The 16,604-nt window shown below is 62.3% G+C and overlaps 4 protein-coding genes across 4 annotated transcripts; 1 reads left to right on the top strand and 3 right to left on the bottom strand.

The window, feature by feature from the left end:
- Window positions 1-23: 23 nt before the first annotated feature.
- On the bottom strand, window positions 24-8,080 carry UBA7 (ubiquitin like modifier activating enzyme 7). The gene is made up of 24 exons (XM_054387630.1): window positions 8,040-8,080; window positions 7,794-7,959; window positions 6,962-7,096; window positions 6,787-6,893; window positions 6,499-6,589; window positions 6,248-6,389; window positions 6,058-6,155; window positions 5,795-5,941; window positions 5,554-5,712; window positions 5,267-5,374; window positions 5,104-5,184; window positions 4,861-5,016; window positions 4,609-4,774; window positions 4,335-4,531; window positions 4,034-4,098; window positions 3,725-3,908; window positions 3,537-3,611; window positions 3,062-3,248; window positions 2,764-2,891; window positions 2,590-2,676; window positions 2,322-2,513; window positions 614-715; window positions 431-531; window positions 24-144 (listed from the first exon to the last, which is right to left on the bottom strand). Exons 1-24 carry the CDS (start codon window positions 8,078-8,080, stop codon window positions 24-26), a joined length of 3,036 nt encoding a protein of 1,011 aa, XP_054243605.1.
- A 215-nt stretch (window positions 8,081-8,295) lies between these two features.
- TCTA (T cell leukemia translocation altered) lies at window positions 8,296-9,018 on the top strand. Its single transcript, XM_054387226.1, has 2 exons — window positions 8,296-8,774; window positions 8,898-9,018. Exons 1-2 carry the CDS (start codon window positions 8,296-8,298, stop codon window positions 9,016-9,018), a joined length of 600 nt encoding a protein of 199 aa, XP_054243201.1.
- A 647-nt stretch (window positions 9,019-9,665) lies between these two features.
- Window positions 9,666-11,739, bottom strand: AMT (aminomethyltransferase). Its single transcript, XM_054387225.1, has 8 exons — window positions 11,470-11,739; window positions 11,305-11,385; window positions 11,055-11,186; window positions 10,823-10,901; window positions 10,504-10,649; window positions 10,232-10,412; window positions 9,957-10,112; window positions 9,666-9,844 (listed from the first exon to the last, which is right to left on the bottom strand). Exons 1-8 carry the CDS (start codon window positions 11,737-11,739, stop codon window positions 9,666-9,668), a joined length of 1,224 nt encoding a protein of 407 aa, XP_054243200.1.
- A 630-nt stretch (window positions 11,740-12,369) lies between these two features.
- NICN1 (nicolin 1, tubulin polyglutamylase complex subunit) lies at window positions 12,370-16,135 on the bottom strand. Its single transcript, XM_054387223.1, has 6 exons — window positions 15,989-16,135; window positions 15,162-15,335; window positions 14,721-14,834; window positions 14,147-14,218; window positions 12,537-12,641; window positions 12,370-12,411 (listed from the first exon to the last, which is right to left on the bottom strand). The coding sequence occupies exons 1-6, from the start codon at window positions 16,133-16,135 to the stop codon at window positions 12,370-12,372; spliced, it is 654 nt and encodes a 217-aa protein (XP_054243198.1).
- Window positions 16,136-16,604: the final 469 nt, after the last annotated feature.

The raw sequence follows: 16,604 nt of genomic DNA, 5'->3' as shown, positions 1-16,604 counted from the left end.
ATTAAGGGGCGCCAGCTCCTCACTCAGGGTAGGGAGCAGAGGAGAGGGGGACGGCTATTACTGGCCTCAGCATCCTCTCCCTCACATACATACAGCAACTCCAGTCGCCGCCTCTCCCTGGCGTCCTCCAGGTTCTCTGATAACCTAGAGTAAGGAAAGGGGGTTTTGGGGATGCTGACTTGTCCCCCAAGGCTGGCTAGGTGCACCAAGGGGCCCTTAGGTCCCTCTGGGGCTCCCAAACAGGCTAGGGGGATGTGGGGTCGAGCAGCAAGGGGCCGGGCAGGGGTCTTGCCACGGGAAGTGCTGCCGGCAGGATGTTTATCCAGCATCTGGCTGGGAGCTGTGCTGCAGCTGGAGCAGCTCAGGATAGAGAGGGGTCTGGCAGCCCCCCTCCTCGGGGCAGGACTGCGTCCTGGAGCCAGGGATCTACCTCTGTGCCTGCTGTCGGGCCCATATCTCTTCATCCTCCTCCTTGTCATAGATCACGGTATAGCCGTGCAGGAGCATGGTCACAGTCCAGCCATATGTCCTCTGCAAGAGGTGGGTGTCAGAATCCAGCCCTGCACCCCCCCCAGGGTGACATGCTCCCCATCACTGCCCATGACAAGCTCACCTGCAGCCAGTCCAGCACCTCCTGCACCGTCATCTCCTGCCCATCTGCACTGACTGCCTGCATCTCCAGCCGGTCCCAGCAGCTCCACTCCCTCCCGCCGTACTGCAAGGGGCAGGCACTAGCACCCAGGCTGCACACCCTGGCTGCAAGCCCCATGGGCAAGGAACTGGTGGGGCACAACGGTTGGGGTACAATAGGGCAGGCATAGGGACCTGTCTGGGGACAGGGGGATGGGGGCACTGGGGAGCATAGCCATTCCCCCAGCACTGCAGGGGCTAGGGTTGGTGTGGGGCTGGTGCTGCCCCCAGCCCCAGGCTAGGAAGGATGCACAAAGAGCCATTGAAGCATTACCCAGCCCTGCACAATCAGCTTTTCTCACATCCACAGCCCTGCGACCCCAGCTCTGGCCGGAGGGGACCAGTGAGGCGCCAGCCTCGGGGCCAAGTACTGAATGTGGCCCTGCACCGTCTGGCATGGCTGCCTTGCCATCTGCCCTCGCCACAGGCAGCACCAGTGCCTGCCCAGTGCTGGCTCTGGCCCTGCTCCGGAAGGGACATTTGCACCTGAACACTCTCCCCTCCTGCCTTCTGCTGCTTCTCACCTTCTGCTGCCTGCACTCATCTCACTGGGGTGGAAAGGGTTTAACCCCATCCTCACTAGGGCGTTGAGTACCCAGTACAGGGGGACTGCCACTGCCCTGCAGTACCCTGGAAAGCGCATCCCTCTGGCATCCCACAGTGGGCTCCCCAGGTCCCTGTGGGACCGCAGGTCATGCCAAGCAGGCCTGGGGAACAAGTACTCCCACCATGGTCAAGCAGCCAAGCATGAAATGTGGCACTGGGCAGCTTAGTTGTGGAACATGAAGGTGCTGGGCACTGTGGCAGGTACCCAAGGGCATGGCCAGCCCAAACAGCATACTCCACCCAAAGACGGTGCCAACCCAGGGGACATAGCATGTGGGCTGGCAGAAGGCTGGGCAGCCTGCAGGGTGCAATGGGGCTGTGGGGTGGCTGGGCAGCCTGAAGTGTTGGAGCTGGCCAAGGCGGTGGAAATGCCTCCTCCCCCTCTTCCTGCCCCTGGCCCTGGGCCCCCCGGGCCAATCTGGTTCCAATCGGCGCTTCCTGCCGCGCCGGAAGGGCTGCCTCGCACGCCATAAACCCCCAGACAAAGGGGCCTCTATCGCCCAGACGGTCCCAATCTGGGCTGGCCCCCACCCCCACTCTCCCTCCTTGGCAGAGTGATTGTGGGTTGGCCCCCCATTACCGGGACCCCCAGCCCTGCTCCCCCCAAGCGGCCCTTCCCGGCCCAGTGCCAGCTGCTCTCTGGCTGCTGCAGCTGGTTTCCATAAGCCAGATGTGCGTGGCTGCTGAGGCCTCCCATTCCCTGGCTGTGGGGCTCACTGTGGGGCCCACTGTGGGGCAGCAGGGCTGCCTCAGCTCCCTGGGCTCCCCAGAGTACCCAGGTTGGCCTAGAAGCTGGGGTGAGCGGGATGGTGGTGGTGGCAAGGGGCCAGGTGGGTGGCTGCAGGAAGGAATCAGTTCCTCACTGCCTGGATCTATTTCCAGAGTGCCATTGCCCCTCCTGCATGGCCACCTCCTTGATCCTTGGTTCCTCTGGCATGGCCTCACAGTGGCTGCCACTAAGATCTGGGGTTACCCAAGACACCTGGGCATCTCCCACCTGCCCTGCCCCACAGGGAAGGTCCTACCCAATAGGTGGTGGGTGGCAGGGGCTGAATGCGGAGCAGTAGGCAGTCAGACAGGCAGAGGTTGCTGTTGCGGTAGCACTTGAGGTCCTGGCAGCCCCATACCAGCTTGTAGACCTCCAGGCACGCCAGACCGGCCACAGCCACTGTGGTGGTGATGATGGCAGGCACAATCCGCCCAGCAATCCTCTTGCTCTGAGGACAGGAGGGATGTCTGTGGCTGCACCACACAGGACAGGGACACCCTGACCCCACGGGCTGCCCCTCTCACCATCAGCCAGTCAGCAGGGGGGATGCCATAGTTCTCTGCACGCAGGTTGGATGCTGCTGTGATGAAGTCCACGTGGATGTCATTGTCCTGTAGAGAAGAGCATGTAGACATCAGCATCTCATGGTGACATCAATCCTCCCAAGCTTAGTGGGGCTCCTGTTTGGCCCGTGGTACCTTCTCAAAGTGGATGGGCTCCATCAGAGGCACTTGTACCTCCTCACCCTCTAGCAGCTCCTGTTTTTTCTGAACCAGATCCTGGGTGAGCTTCACCAGCCGCCCATGGTCTGAGGGCACAGGGATGCCTAGGGTTGTACTCCTTCACCATGGCACTGTGAGGAGCACGGCATGGTGCCCCTCCTCGTTTCAGGTCCTTCTGGGTACTGGGGCAGTGATGAGCAGCAATGCTGCCCCATTGCTACTGAGCTGGACCTAAGGACATGCCCTGGGGAACCACAGGTGCAGGAAATCTTACCCTCAGGCGAATGCACCTCCTCCTGCTCCTCAGTGAGAGGGATGTTGAGCTCCTCCTGGGGTTGGAAGGGCGGCAGGACCGTGCTGCGGAGGATGGTCTGGATGGCTGCCTGGTCACTGCATGGAGGCACCTTGTGGGCTTGGGCAAAGAGGTGGGCAGTAGCCAGGATGTACTGCAGGTGGGTGTTCTGTGGGGCAGAGCAGGGGCTGTGGGGTGCCTTGCCAGGGTGGTCCACACAATCAAAGGCTGCCTTGTGCAGTCATGAGTGGGCAGAGCAGCATGGCTTTGCCCTGAGGTGGAGATGGAGGTGCCTTTCCTTCTCCAGCAGCAAAGGATAAGTAGCTGTCCCCAGCAGCACTCCTGCTGATGGTGGACAGGGACAGACCCAGCTCAGGACTTGGCAATCCCATGGGCTGTGGCAGATGGAGCATGACTACAGTTTGGCATCCCCCATTCAGCTCTTCTCTGCACTCACGTTATCAGGGTTAAATCTCAGTGGATGAGGACAGCTCCTGTCTCCTGTCCAGAAGGGGACACCTGGGCTGGTTTCCTGGCACAAGGAGGGCAGAGTCACACCCAGGGACATGTTCCCCTGGCTGCAGCAGGACAACCAAAGGAGGAGAGAGGGTGCAGGGGCACCAGCCCCATGGGTGCTGGGCTCACATGCTCTGGGGGAAAGGTGTGCAGCAGCTGGACAATGGCATCATGGTAACGGCTCTGCCAGTGCCGGTGGGCCCAGTGCACGCAGTCCTGCCAGTTCTGTGGCCGCTCCTGAAGGCTCTTCTGCACTTGCTCCAAGACCTCCAGGGCCTTCCCTGCTGGCAGCTGCTCCAGGAAAGCTGGGTCTCTGCAAAACCAGGCACTGCTGCTGCTGACCCAGGAGCAACCCCATGGGACGCCTCAGGCGGAGTGCAGCCCTCTGTGCCCCTCTCCACAACCCCAGCAGTGATGGGCAGTGCCTAAGCGACTCACTTCATGAAGCGGTTTACGTGCTCGGCGGGCAGCTGGAAGAGCCCCTCGAACTCATCACGAGCCCACTGTGGAGGGGTAGCAGAGGTTGAGCACATGTGCCCCCAAAGGCCCCCAGCCCAGGGGGAAGGAGAGGCCATGCTGGGGCTGCCAAAACAGCTTAGACTACCAGCAGGAAGCAGCTGGGGCTGTATCCTGCCCATGGCCCATTTCTGGACCACGGCCGGAGAGGGAAATGGGAAAGGAAGACAAAGGTCATGGTACCTCCTTGCTGGGGGCCAGGGGCTGGCACGGCACAGCCTACCTGCAGTGTGTGCTGGATGGTGCGGGGGAAGTACCGCAGGGTGCAGAAGGGGAAGGTGCCATCCTCAGGAGCACCGGCTGGCTCCAGTGGTTTGGTCAGGAAGGGCACCATGGCCAGGACGTTCCCCCGTGGCCCCTCAGTGCCTGAGTCCAACAGTGGCGTGAGGCAGTGGAGGCAGCGATTCTCCAAGTAGGCACCTGTGGGTAGGCAGGGGTGCTGGGGAGCTAGGGAGCATGTCCACAGACTCAGCCTTTTTCCCCTCCCCAGCACTCACGAGCCTCCAGAGAGTCCAAGGCACTGGTGACACCATTCAGGCGCTGGAAGAAGTCATCCCCATAGAGTGACTCAGTGGCAGGTCCCATCTGGTTCTGGTGAGCTGTCACCCTGACATCAGGGTTCATGCGCTGCATGGCTGCTGCGGCCACCACTGACTTTGGCTTCTACCAAAGCAGAAACAGAGTGGGCAGCTCTCCCCTGCCCAAGGAGCCCCAAAGGGCACCTTGGCCACCACCTCTTGGCCCCTTACTGATATATCTGATGAGCGGTACAGGAGCTGCCGATGGAGGTTGGAGAGAGCAACTGTGTCCATGTCGATGACAGTGAGGTCCCCACCCGGTCCTGCTGCCAGCCCCATCATGGCAAAGTTTTTCAGCAGCTCACAGCCAATAGCACCGGCTCCCACCTGCCAGGGCAGAGCTGCTGCGACTCACCATGTGCTGGCTGCCTACTCTGCAGCCTCCCTGGTACTGTGGCAGAGACCCCAACTCACCACCAAGTACTTCTGGTGGCCCAGCTGCTCCTGGAAGGTGGTCCCGAAGACGGCGATCTGGCCATCGTAGCGAGTGCCCCTCTAGCGGGACAGAGGAGCTGTGTGAGCATAGGTGGCCACGGCACCCTGCAGTGCCTGGGAGCTTCTTGGCACACATTCTCACCGGAGCACAATCCTCTTCTGTCAGCTGCATGGCCCCCTCCAGCTCCAGGCACTCCAGGGCATCAAAGTACAACCACTGGTCCAGGGGCAGGAATTTCCCAGTGATGGCCTAGGGTGAGTGGGGCCCCACTGGCTCAGTGGACAGCGTAGTTCCTGCATACCCCACCCCAGCCCTGCTGCTTTTCCCAGGGCTGGCAGCAAGTGCCCTCTCGTGGTCACCAAACGCCGCCAGACATGCTCCAGCATGACCAGCTGGACCTCAGGCCCCAGAACCCCCACACTGCTCACCTTCAGTGCCTCCTGAGCTGCCATGGCCCCAACAATTGCAACCATGGGGCACAGGTCCCCTGCGCTCACGCTGGCAAAGGCTCGCACAACATTCTCATCCAGGAGACCCTGTCGTGTCCTCAGGCTCCGTGCCAGCTCCAGCACCCGCTCAGCATCTGCCTGTGGGCAGAGGAGCAAGGCCAGCCCCAGACAGGGTAGTGGAGGGCCAGGGGTGCCAGGAAGGGGCAAGGTGGGGACTCACTTGTGCTCTGGGTCGGGGCAGGCAGCCCCGCTCCCTGCAGAAAGCGTGCAGGGCCTGGAATGCGGCATGCAGGCTGTGGCTGCGTGGCAGCTCCTCAGCACTTGCCACTTGGATCTTGGGATCTGCCAGTGCCTGGTGCAGCGACTTCTGCTGACACAAGTGCCAGGGCTCTGGATAGTACTTCCCCAGGGCCAGGGCAAGGCACAGCACAGCACGGCAGTGCCACAGTCCCAGCGGCACCCAGGATCCAAGGAGGTACTTACATAGGAGTGCACTTGGGGCAGCCGCTCCTGCAGGACTAGGCCCCCACAGCGGTAGGGAGAGAAGGAGCTGGTGTCCCCAATCTCCAGCCTGAAAGCATCTGGGAACAAGAGGGTGCCATGATCACTGCCAAGGACTTGGAAAGCTCTCAGACCCTGGGCCAAGGCAGTTGTGGACCCTTCGGCAGCTCACCCAGCACACGCACAGGGATGGGCTTCTGGTCATTCAGCTCTGTCATCCCCTCCACACCAGAAAATGTCACCAGGTCACCGTCGCAGAAGAGGTGGCCACGGCTGTCTTCTGTCCCCATGCATGTCACCACACCTGGGTTGCCCTGAGAAGGGGAATGGATGTGAGGGCTGGGGACCAGACGTAGGTGGCATAAAGCCACCTGAGGAGGCAGTGGCATTTTGGGAGAGCTCCTCCTGAGACCGCCCTCCTACCTGGGAGATGTGCTGCACAGCAGCACACACTGGGTCCCCTTCTGCTGGGTCCTCAACAACAAAGTGCTCCCCGAAGTCACAGAACAGCTGCCTGGAGAAGAGCAATGGGGTTTTGCTGCAAAAGCTGCATCATTAAGTTGCCTAAGCACTGCCCAAGGTCCTGCCCAAGCAAAAAAAGCCCTGCCAGTGGGACAGGGACATGGGCCGCAGAGCAGGGCTGGGGACTCTGAGGACAAGGTGACCTGGAACCAGTCACCCACAGAACCCTGCAGCAAAAAGACCCCTTACCCTGCCAGCCCCTTGGTGTTAGCCACAATGAAGCAGATGCCCCGGGCATGGCAGAAGTCCCCAATGCAGAGCTGCTCCTCCAGCGGGGATTCAGTCAGCACCACCACCTGTTCCAGGACTGTAAGTGGATGCCACCATGCCAGAGGGAGCCCAGGGCACAGAGGTGTGGGCTCACCTGGAAGGAAGCAAGGAAGGCTTCCGACAGCTCCCCAGTATGAGTTGCCACCACTACATGAGGGTTCAGTTCAGCCAGGGCCTGCTGGGACACCTCGGCACGGTTCCGGCCTACATCATTCTCCCCCAGGAGGAACTGCGGGGTGGGCACATTGCAGGGCACCCCATGGGTTTGGAGTGCTGCAATGGGTCCTGTCCGCACTGCTGTGGGGCCCTCTGCTGAGGGCCATACCCATGACATGGGACACCCCATGGGCCCTAACCAAGACAATGTCACCCTGGGCCACACCCATTACATGGACATCCCATTCCACACTGCTTACCAAGCCCCCCCAACCTGTACCTGTTACTGGGAGGCCCCCACCTTGTACCCACATCTGAAAAGGGATCCCCTAGTTGCACCCACACCCATTGTTGCAACCTCTACCAACACTTCTACCCAGTACTGGCATTCCCACCTGTTCTGTACCCATACCCATTACGGGGACCCCCACCCACACCAGTACCCATTACTCAGAACCCCATCTGCACCTGTAGCCATTACCAGGACCTCTGCTCATACCCATAACCCCTAACTGAGACCCCTACCCATATTCCTCTACCTGTTACTGGTATCTCTGTCTGTACCTGCATTCATCACTGGCACCTTTGTCTGTACCCATACCCATTATGGGGACCTCCACCATACCTATACCCGTTACCAGCACTCCAACCTATATCTGTACTTGCTACCGGCGACCCCACTCGCATCCATTACCAAGACTCCTACCTCTACCTACACCCGTTATGGGGAGCCCTGCCCATACCCGTGCCGATAGCCGGACCCTCGGTACCTGGTGGGCGCGGTCGGCCGTGCGGGCGGCTCCGCTGTCGTGCAGGACGACACACCCGGTTCCTGCCAGCACCAGGGCCGCCGCCACCTGCGCTCCGGTCCCCCGCAGCCCCGACACCAGCACCGACGCTTCTGCCAGCCGCCGCGCCCCGCCGCCCAGCACGTACCTGAGAGGCAGTGACCGTCAGTGGGACCGGGAGCCCCCGATCCCGCTCGCCGCCTCGCTATCACCGGTCCCGTCACTCACAGCTGCCGCGAGTAGAGCCGCTGCTCGTCGCTGCCCGCCATGGCACCGCAGCCACCACGCCCCAGGGTGAAACATGCCCAATGCCCGCACCATGACCCCTCCTCCAGCCCCGCCTCCCAAGAGCCCCGCCCCACAAACCCCTCCCCGGAGGGTCCAATCCTGGACTTAGGGGAACCCACGTCCGGGTGCCCCCGCCCCGCCCCGCCCCGCCCCACCCCCGTCTCTGTAAGCCCCATAGCCCCACACCCCGAGAAAAATGGCCCTCGCCGGATGTCCCGCCCACCGAGCAGGCCCCGCCCCTCAAGAACACCGCCTCTATAAGCCCCGCCCACCAAGCGTAACCTCGCCCCCGGAAAGACCCTATTCGCGGAGGCCCCGCCCCCCCGGAAGGCCCGGCGGCGAAGCCATGGCGGCGGCGGTAACGGCCGGCTGGCAATTGCCGTGGCCGGGGCTTGTCGCGCTGGGCCGGGAGCTGGCGGCCGAATGGGCGGCGCAGGACGTGCGGGCTGCGTTGTGCCAGCTGCTGCTGCTCTGGCTGAGCCTCAATCTGCTGGGCATCCACCTGGCCTGGCGAGTTTATGGTGAGGAGGTGGCCACGCTCTGCTACCGGACCGGGCCCGCCGCCCGCCGGTCCCCCGGTACCGACCCCGGGCTAGCCCGGCCGCGCGCGCACTCCCTGTCCCCCGCCAGCCCCGCCAGACGCAACGGCGCCGCCGAGCGGCACTGCCCGCCCCGGTGAGTCCCGAGCGCTACCGGACCTGAGCCGCTGCACCCTGCCTGCTCTGCTGCGACCCCCGCTACAGCCTGGCATGACTAGCGCCCTCCCGGCTGCACACGTGACCCGCTGCACCGCCCTAGACCAGTACGTCCCAACAAGCACCCCCCGGCTCCACCTCTGGACCCGTGCATGCTAGCGAGTGGCCCCCAAGCTGTCCCACCAGACCAGTGCACCCCAGGATATTTCCTGCAAGACCAGTAATCCTCAGTGAGTGCCTTCCCATTTGCAACCAGACCAGTACAGCTTAGTGAGTGCCCTTCCAGCTATCCAGGCAAAAGAGTGCACCCCAGTGTGTACCCACCTCAGCCTAGTATGCCCCGGCAAGCATTCTCCTGCTTGCACACCTAGACCAGTACAGTTCAGTGAGCACCTTTCCAGCTGCCCACCCAAACTAGTGCACACCAATGGCCCCCCAGCCTTGCATGTCCCACTGAGGTCCTGGTTGCACTCCCAGACCAGTACAGCCCAGTGAACACCTCCAAATCAGTGCACCCCAGCACGTGCCCTCCTAGCTGTTCCCAGTAAGTGCAGCCCCAGCACTGCCCAGCCTACAGAGGTAAACAGGCACCCTCCCCCTGTACTGGGGAGCCATTCTGGGGTGCCAGCCCAGCCCCACTCACTCTGCTCCTCTTTTGCAGGGAGGGCTCAACAGCGGAGCTGGCAAAGACACACAGGGAGTGAGGAGCACCAGGAGTAAGGAGCACCGGGACCATTGGGCACCACCTGCACCATTAAAGCACTGTGCCCCTTGCTTTGGCACCTCCTGCCATTACTTGGGAAGAGGCTGGGAGAGTGGGACAGGGGTGTTTATTGCAGCTGGAGTGCTGTGCCTGCAGCAGGCACTGGCCTCAGTTGGCCATGTAGTATTGGGTGGGCACGAAAGGCATCTTGGTGACAAGGGCTGGGTGCTGCTTCTTCCGCACTTCAACAGTGAGTGCGGTGCCAGTCCGGCTGTGTGAGGTCTCCACATAGCCCATGGCAATGTTTTTGCCCAGGGAGGGTGAGGGGCAGCCGCTGGTCACTGTACCTGGGGATGTGCAGACATACAGAGGTGAATGAGGGTTGGCAACCCAGCCCCTTCCCCTGCCATAGGCACACCTCAGGGCTGTGCCCACTTCAGCCCTGCTGCCCCCACCTACCCACAGGCATGCCCTCAGGGCCCAGGATGGCTGTGTGGGGACGGATGGGGGGTCCCACTGATGTCAGCCCCACACGCTTGCGCTTTGGCTTCTGTTTCACTTGTGCCATGATGATGGCTGCGCCAGGGAAGTCCATAGCTGCACGACGGCGCTTCCCTGTGGTGCGGATGGGCAAGGGTTGGTGATGTCCACCTTGTCCACTTATGCTTCATTGGGAAGCTTGCCCCTCTGTCCACCCCGAGGAGGAGGTGAGGGTGACTGTGGCCATAACCTACCCAAGGTCCACATCAGGCCAGCCTCGGCAGGCGTGGTGGTCTCATCGATGTCATTGCCATAAAGGCAGAGCCCAGCTTCCAAGCGCAGGCTGTCCCTGGCTGCCAGCCCTGCTGGCCACACCTCAGGGACACCCAGCAGCTGCTCAGCCAGCTCCACTGCCTGCCCCACAGGCACCGAGATCTGCAGGGGGACATGGGGGGCAAGGTCAGTGGGACAGGATGTTATGCTCAGTACCACAGTGCAGGGTGGGCCAGCGTGGCTCCTGGGGTACCTCCACACCATCCTCGCCAGTGTAGCCACAGCGTGTGACCCGGCAGCCTGGCACACTGAAGACTGTTGTGGTGATACTGCTCATGAAGGACAGCTTGGCCAGGTCATCTGACAGCCCCGCCTGCAGCACCTGTGCCATGGAGGGACCTGGGGAGACAGGTGGATCTAGGGGACAGCAGTTTCTGGGAAAGGGGGGGTACATGGGGAGGGCACTGACACCCATCAGGCAAGGACCCGAAGGAAAATACAGTGTAGCACCCGCTGAGGGTAAGACTCCTACACGATCACACTTTGTGACAGCTCACTAAGGCCCTCTGTACCTTGCAGAGCCAGGAGCGCATTGTCTGACACCTCCAGGTGAACGTCACTGCCGGCAGCCTGCAGTTCCGATGCTCTGCCCTGCCAGAGTGACAACGTGCTGCTAGCCTGGGGGCCAGGCTAGTGCCAGCCCCACACGTGGCCATGGCCACCTCGCCACAGACCTCACTGAAAGGTGGTATGACTCATTCCTACCACACATCCCACCTCCCGCGGGGCTTGAGCAGCCCGTACCCTCATGATGGCCAAGTCCTTGTCGGCGCAGCCAGCGTTGGACACCACGTAGAGGTGATCTTCTGATGTGTTGGTGACAATAAGGTCATCCTCAATCCCGCCCTTCTCGTTGGTGAGTAGCGTCAGGGTGCCCTGCAGGACACAGCTCTCAAGAGCACGGGCAGGCTGCCCGTCCTCCACCCGGGGTGCTCCCGGGATCCTCTGACCCTGCCAGGCACCCGGTGGCCTCCCCACTCCCACTGCTCCATACCTGTCCCAGCTTCAGCTCGGCGATGTCCCCCACCACTAGGCTCTCCATGAACTTGATGCGGTCCCGTCCGTACACCCGGATCTGGAAGGGTCAGGTGTGAGGTTTGCTGGGTGCACGCCCGTCGTCCTCAGGCCCCCTCCCGCCCCCTCCTCCCGCGCCGACGACCTGCAGCATGTGGGAGACATCGAAGAGGGAGCAGCGGCGGCGAGTGTGCAGGTGGGACTGGAGGTGGCCCTGCTCGTAGTACAGCGGCAGGCTCCAGCCGGCGAACGGCACCATCCTCCCGCCGCGGGACCGGTGCAGGGCGTCCAGCGGCGTCCGCTTCAGCCCATCCCCGGCCTCGGCCCCTCCAGGCCGTTGTCCGCCGGCCGTGCTCAGCGGCGCGGAGCCCAGGAGTCGGACGGGAAGCGCGGCGCGGCAGCCCGTCCGCAGCATCCTTTCTTCCCTCCCTCCCTCCCTGGCAGGACACGGCCCGGTCCGGCCCCGGGGCTCCTGGGACATGGAGTCCGCTCGGCCCCCGCCCCGCTCCCGCCCCCCGGCACCGCCTCCCCCGCCGCCGGCGCGGGGGTATGCTGGGTGCGGGTCCTGCCTGGGCACGGCCATTCCCCACCCCCCGAGAAAGAGACAAGGCAGGCACAGGCAGAACCAAGGTAGCAGCTTTTAGTCGTGACCGAGATGCTCCCCGCCGCCCCCCCCAGCTCCTCCTCGGCCCCCTAGGCGCGGTAGGCGCCAGCGCCAGCACTCTCCTGCCCGAGGAGCTGGACTTGCAGCAGCGCAGGCAGGACCCAGGGCTGCTCTCCCGGACATAAGTTGGGGGCAGAGGGTTGGCTGGGTGCTGCCCGTGGCAAGGAGCAAGCAGCACGGGACATGATAAGAGCAGAGCCACTGCTGCTGGAGGGCAACCGGCCTGGGAGAGGCTCCAGAGCAGCAGCATTGCCCACCACTGCCAGCAAAGACAGGAGGTGAAACCCCACCCGGGGCTGCAGGGACAAAGGCCAATGCAGGAGTGATGGAGGCCCTGGGAGTGTGGAGGAGCCAGCTCCCTCCCACCAGCACCCACAGGGCTCAGGTGTAAGAAAGGAGGTTGATATCATAGCAGCCATCCACCTGCAAAAGAGAGCAACAATTGTTCCTGGCACCAAAGCTCTGATGGGACACCCCATCGCATCCTGAAAGGGCTCCCCTGTGATGCATCTATGCCAGAGCCCCCTGGGCAGGGTGGTAGAACTCACGTCGAAGCGCCCGATGCGGGCAGCTGTCTGGCGAGCCCGGATCACCTCTGTCAGCACCCACATTTGCTGGACCTCTGTGGACACCTTTTCCAGGTCAGGGAGCTCCTAGAAAGAAGTGAGCACAACACTGTGGAGCAGGGAGTGGCCCAGATCAGTTTGGGCTTAGGCAGTGGTGTGGAGGTATGACTGGTTTCCAAGGAGCAGGGAGTGGCCCAGATCAGCTTGGGCTTAGGCAGTGGTGTGGAGGTATGACTGGTTTCCAAGGAGCTGTGATCACAGGACGTTCGTGACAAGTGCCCACATTCCTGACCTGCTGGTGGTTCCCCAGTGCAGGGTGAGCAGAGCCCTGCTCTAGGAAAACAGGCAGCTGGGGAAACGGGTGACCGTGAGCCTTGGGTGCCATGGTGCCGGCACAGCCCATCTCTGCTGGCAGGTGTCCAGGACGAGGACAGAAAGCAGACCGATGGTTAATGATTAAAAACCTAATCACACAGTCCAGAGTCCCCCCATGGCACTCCCCGGGCTTGGGGACAGAAACCCCCCTGCGAGCACTGGTTCCTGCAGGAACCTTTAGGTGGGCAACACTCGCAGGCTCAGCAGCAGCTCCCCAGTCTGGGGAAAAGCTCCATGCTGCTTCTCCCCTGCCTGTGGCATCAGGCTGCTTGTGGGTGCCTCGTGGTAATGCTGGGAACAGCCAAGCTCAGAGTAACCCCAGCACCTCCCCTGGACCACCCCTTGCCAAGGGGGATGTGATTCATGTGATCAGCAAGGGCCCAGCAAGTTCTCTCCAGCCTGTCAGACAGTCAGGCAGGGACCAGAGCTCCCTGACCTGTCAGGCTTGGCAGAAGCCTTGCCACCAACATGGCGTAAGCTCAGCAGCACCAAAAGCCCAGTGGCAGAACTGTTCCACAAGTGCTGGGGGGTGTGACACTGCTCCTGGCCCAGCCAGTGGCTGATTCAGCAGGTTTCCATGGGCAAGCCAGCTGCCCATCCCTGCCCTCCTCTGCCTGGACTTTGCTCACTGAAGACCATGAGCCAGGCAGATGTGGCTTGCAAGCTGTAAACATGTGCCGTGGCTGTGACGTCCCTCTGCCCGCGTGCCACGTAATTCCCAGGCTTCACGCTCTGCAAAGTGCTGTGGACGAGCCAGGACACCCTGTCCTCACCCATCCACTGGCTGAGTGATGCTGTGCTGCCTCCACTCCCACAGGGACACTGGGGTCCACAGATTGAGAGCAGGTAGACTGAAGTATCACCTCAGAGAGCACATAATTTTGGAGGCATTTTTCTTTTGAATGCTGCAAACTACTTCTAGCACAAGGCAGATTACTTCAGGAATCACAGAATGGCTTGGGTTGGAAGTGGCCTTAAAAATTATCTAGTTCCAACCCTCTGCCATAGGCAGGGACACCTCCTATTAGATCAAGTTGCTCAAAGCCCCATCCAACCTGGTTCTCTATGTAAGAGCTTCAAAAGCTACTCCTGCTGGGTGCCTGGAGCCAACAGGACAGGGATGAGGCAAAGTGGGGTCACAAGGGATGCTTGCACTAACTGGAACCCCCTCATGCAGGTCCCTCCTTCCTCTTGAGACCTTAGTGGGGATCACTCACCTCATGGAGGCTGGCTGGCTGCTCTGGAGGGGTCAGCTGGGAGAGCCAGGAGGGGAAATCCTTCTGTGGGCTCTGAAACAGATCAAGAGGGTCACACAAGGATGTCCCCAGTCCCACCTCCATCCCTCATGACATGAAGCCTGCTACATTGATGTGTTTTCAGTCCATGATGTCCTGAGTCCATGCTGCTGTGGTCTGGAGCCCACCTGTGTTTATATTGCTGCAGATGTAGGTGTCACTTTACTGTTTTTAAAGGGAATTTTGTCTTTTGAGTGGTCTTTTGCAACTCCTAATTTGCTGCAGCAACTTCCAGCTCCATCTCACTACTCAGGCAAACATACACCTCTGGAACAGGCAGGGCTGGGGCTGGATGGAGCAGTCCCACCCTGTCCCCAGCACACAAGGGGACCCCAAGTGCCTCAGCAAATGACAAGGACTTTGACCCACCCCCCTGGGTCCTCTGGAGGGAGCCCAAAGCCCCTGAAGCTGTGCCAGGTGCAGGGCTGGGGATGGTGACCTGTCCTGGATGCTCTGCACATAACTGAGAAGGAGGGCAGCACTGGGACAGGCTCACCTTCTGTCCAGGGGGGAAAATCTGCACCTCCTCAATGGTGAAGTGGAGCCAGACTGGAGAGGGCTGCCGCAGGATGAACCGCACCGCCATCACCTGGTCCACATCACACAGCATCTGCTGGGACAAGGACAAGGAGGGGGCTGTTATGACAGGGGCTGGTGCTGCTCTGGGGCAGCTTTGGATTATTTTCTCAAAAAAAGTCCCATCCCAGATGGAAGGAGCCTGAGGGGAATGTCACTTCATGGTGGGTGGCTGGGCAGAGTGGGGCATGGGCTGGACCAGCATATGGAGATCCTGCTGCTGAGAGGGGCTGGCAGGGATAGGGAAGGCATGGCAGGGCAGGGGCATCAGCACAGGGACCTGGGGACCGGGAGCTGTCTTAGGGTTCAGACAAAGAAGGGTGAGCCCCAGGAGTATGGATGACGTCCCTGCTGTGCTGACCTGGTGGCGGTGGAGGGAGAAGTAGTCCTGGGAGCCCTCCTCGGTGTGCGGACAGGGCATCAGGCAGTGGTCCCTCAGGCAGGTGACCCAGCGGCGGGACCCACCGGGGCCGGGCCGCTGCACCCGCACGCTCAGGAACGCCGTGTAGAAGTTCCTGAAGACGATCTCCTGCACCTGTGGGACCGGCGGCCTCAGCCCCCGCACGGGCATTCCCCCGCCAGTGCCAGCACCGGTATCTCTCATACAGGTATCGGCATCCCCCCCAAAACCGGGACCGGCACTGGCATTCCACACCTCGTACTGGCACTGACATACGTCCCATACCACCACACCCCACCCACACCGGCACTGGTACCGGCATCCCCCCAAATACTGGGACAGGCACCGGCATCCCTCCCTCCCTCCCATACTGGGCCCGGCAGCGGAATCGCCCCTGCCCTGGTACCCGTACTGATACCGGCATCACCCCCTACACCAGCATCAGCATCCGCCCCCACCCCTACTGGGCCGGGCACTAGCATTTCTCCCGCCCATATTGGGATGCAGATGGCTCCCAGCATCCCGCCCAACTGGTGCTGCCCTCGGCAATAGCCCGGCACCGATATTCTCTCTCCCGCCCCCGTACGGACCCAGCATCCCCCCGATACGGGATCGTCGCCGCTCCCGGTGTCTCCCCTCCGGCATCAGGACTAGCAATGGTGTGACCGCCCCACAGCGGGACAGCCCCCGGCATCGCTCTTGGCACCCCTTCGGGACCACCCCGGTACGGCCCCTCCATAACAGTGCCACTCCCGGCACACCCCCGCCCAGCGCCGGACCACACTCACATCGGCGGGGGCGCCGCGGGGGAAGCGGAGGTCGATGACGGCCACGCCGGGCCGCGCCGGCTCGGTCCCCCCGCTCAGCTGGAGCGCGACGGCTGGGCGGGGGGCACAGAGCACCGGGGAACGTCCCAGCCCCGCCGCTCCCGACATGGCGGCGCACCGCCACCGCCCCTCCTGGGCGGGATCGTGTGCACGGTGACGCCACACGCCGCATCGTCCGGAAGCCGCTCCCGCCGGCAGGGGGCGCCGCGCTCCCGTTGCCGGAGCCTACCCGCAGCCCGCCCCGGTCCCGTCCCGCGGTGGTGGCAGAGGCAGGGCTGTAGTAAAGCAGACGGTTTATTGACTCCTTACGTTTACACAACGCGAGAAACCACCCCCGCGACGCCGAAATCAGAGCGTGAGGTGAGGGGCGGGCACCCACCGGCTCCCTCCCGGGCCCCTCGCCTCGCCTCCGTCCCGGCCAGCCCGGAGGGGCCGGGGGAGAGTCCCCACAAGCAGAGGCAGGCGGGGCCTTGCTCATCCAGCCGTTCACCGGGCCGCGGCAACGCGCGATCCCCGGAGGGACGGGTATGGCTTTGTGTGCGCTGGGACTCCCACCCCAACGCACAGGGATGCGTTG

This window comes from Indicator indicator, chromosome 15 (genome assembly GCF_027791375.1).
Source record: "Indicator indicator isolate 239-I01 chromosome 15, UM_Iind_1.1, whole genome shotgun sequence".
NCBI classification, from domain to species: domain Eukaryota; kingdom Metazoa; phylum Chordata; class Aves; order Piciformes; family Indicatoridae; genus Indicator; species Indicator indicator.
Note: the sequence above shows the minus strand (reverse complement) of the source record. Positions and strands in the feature narration are given on the sequence as shown.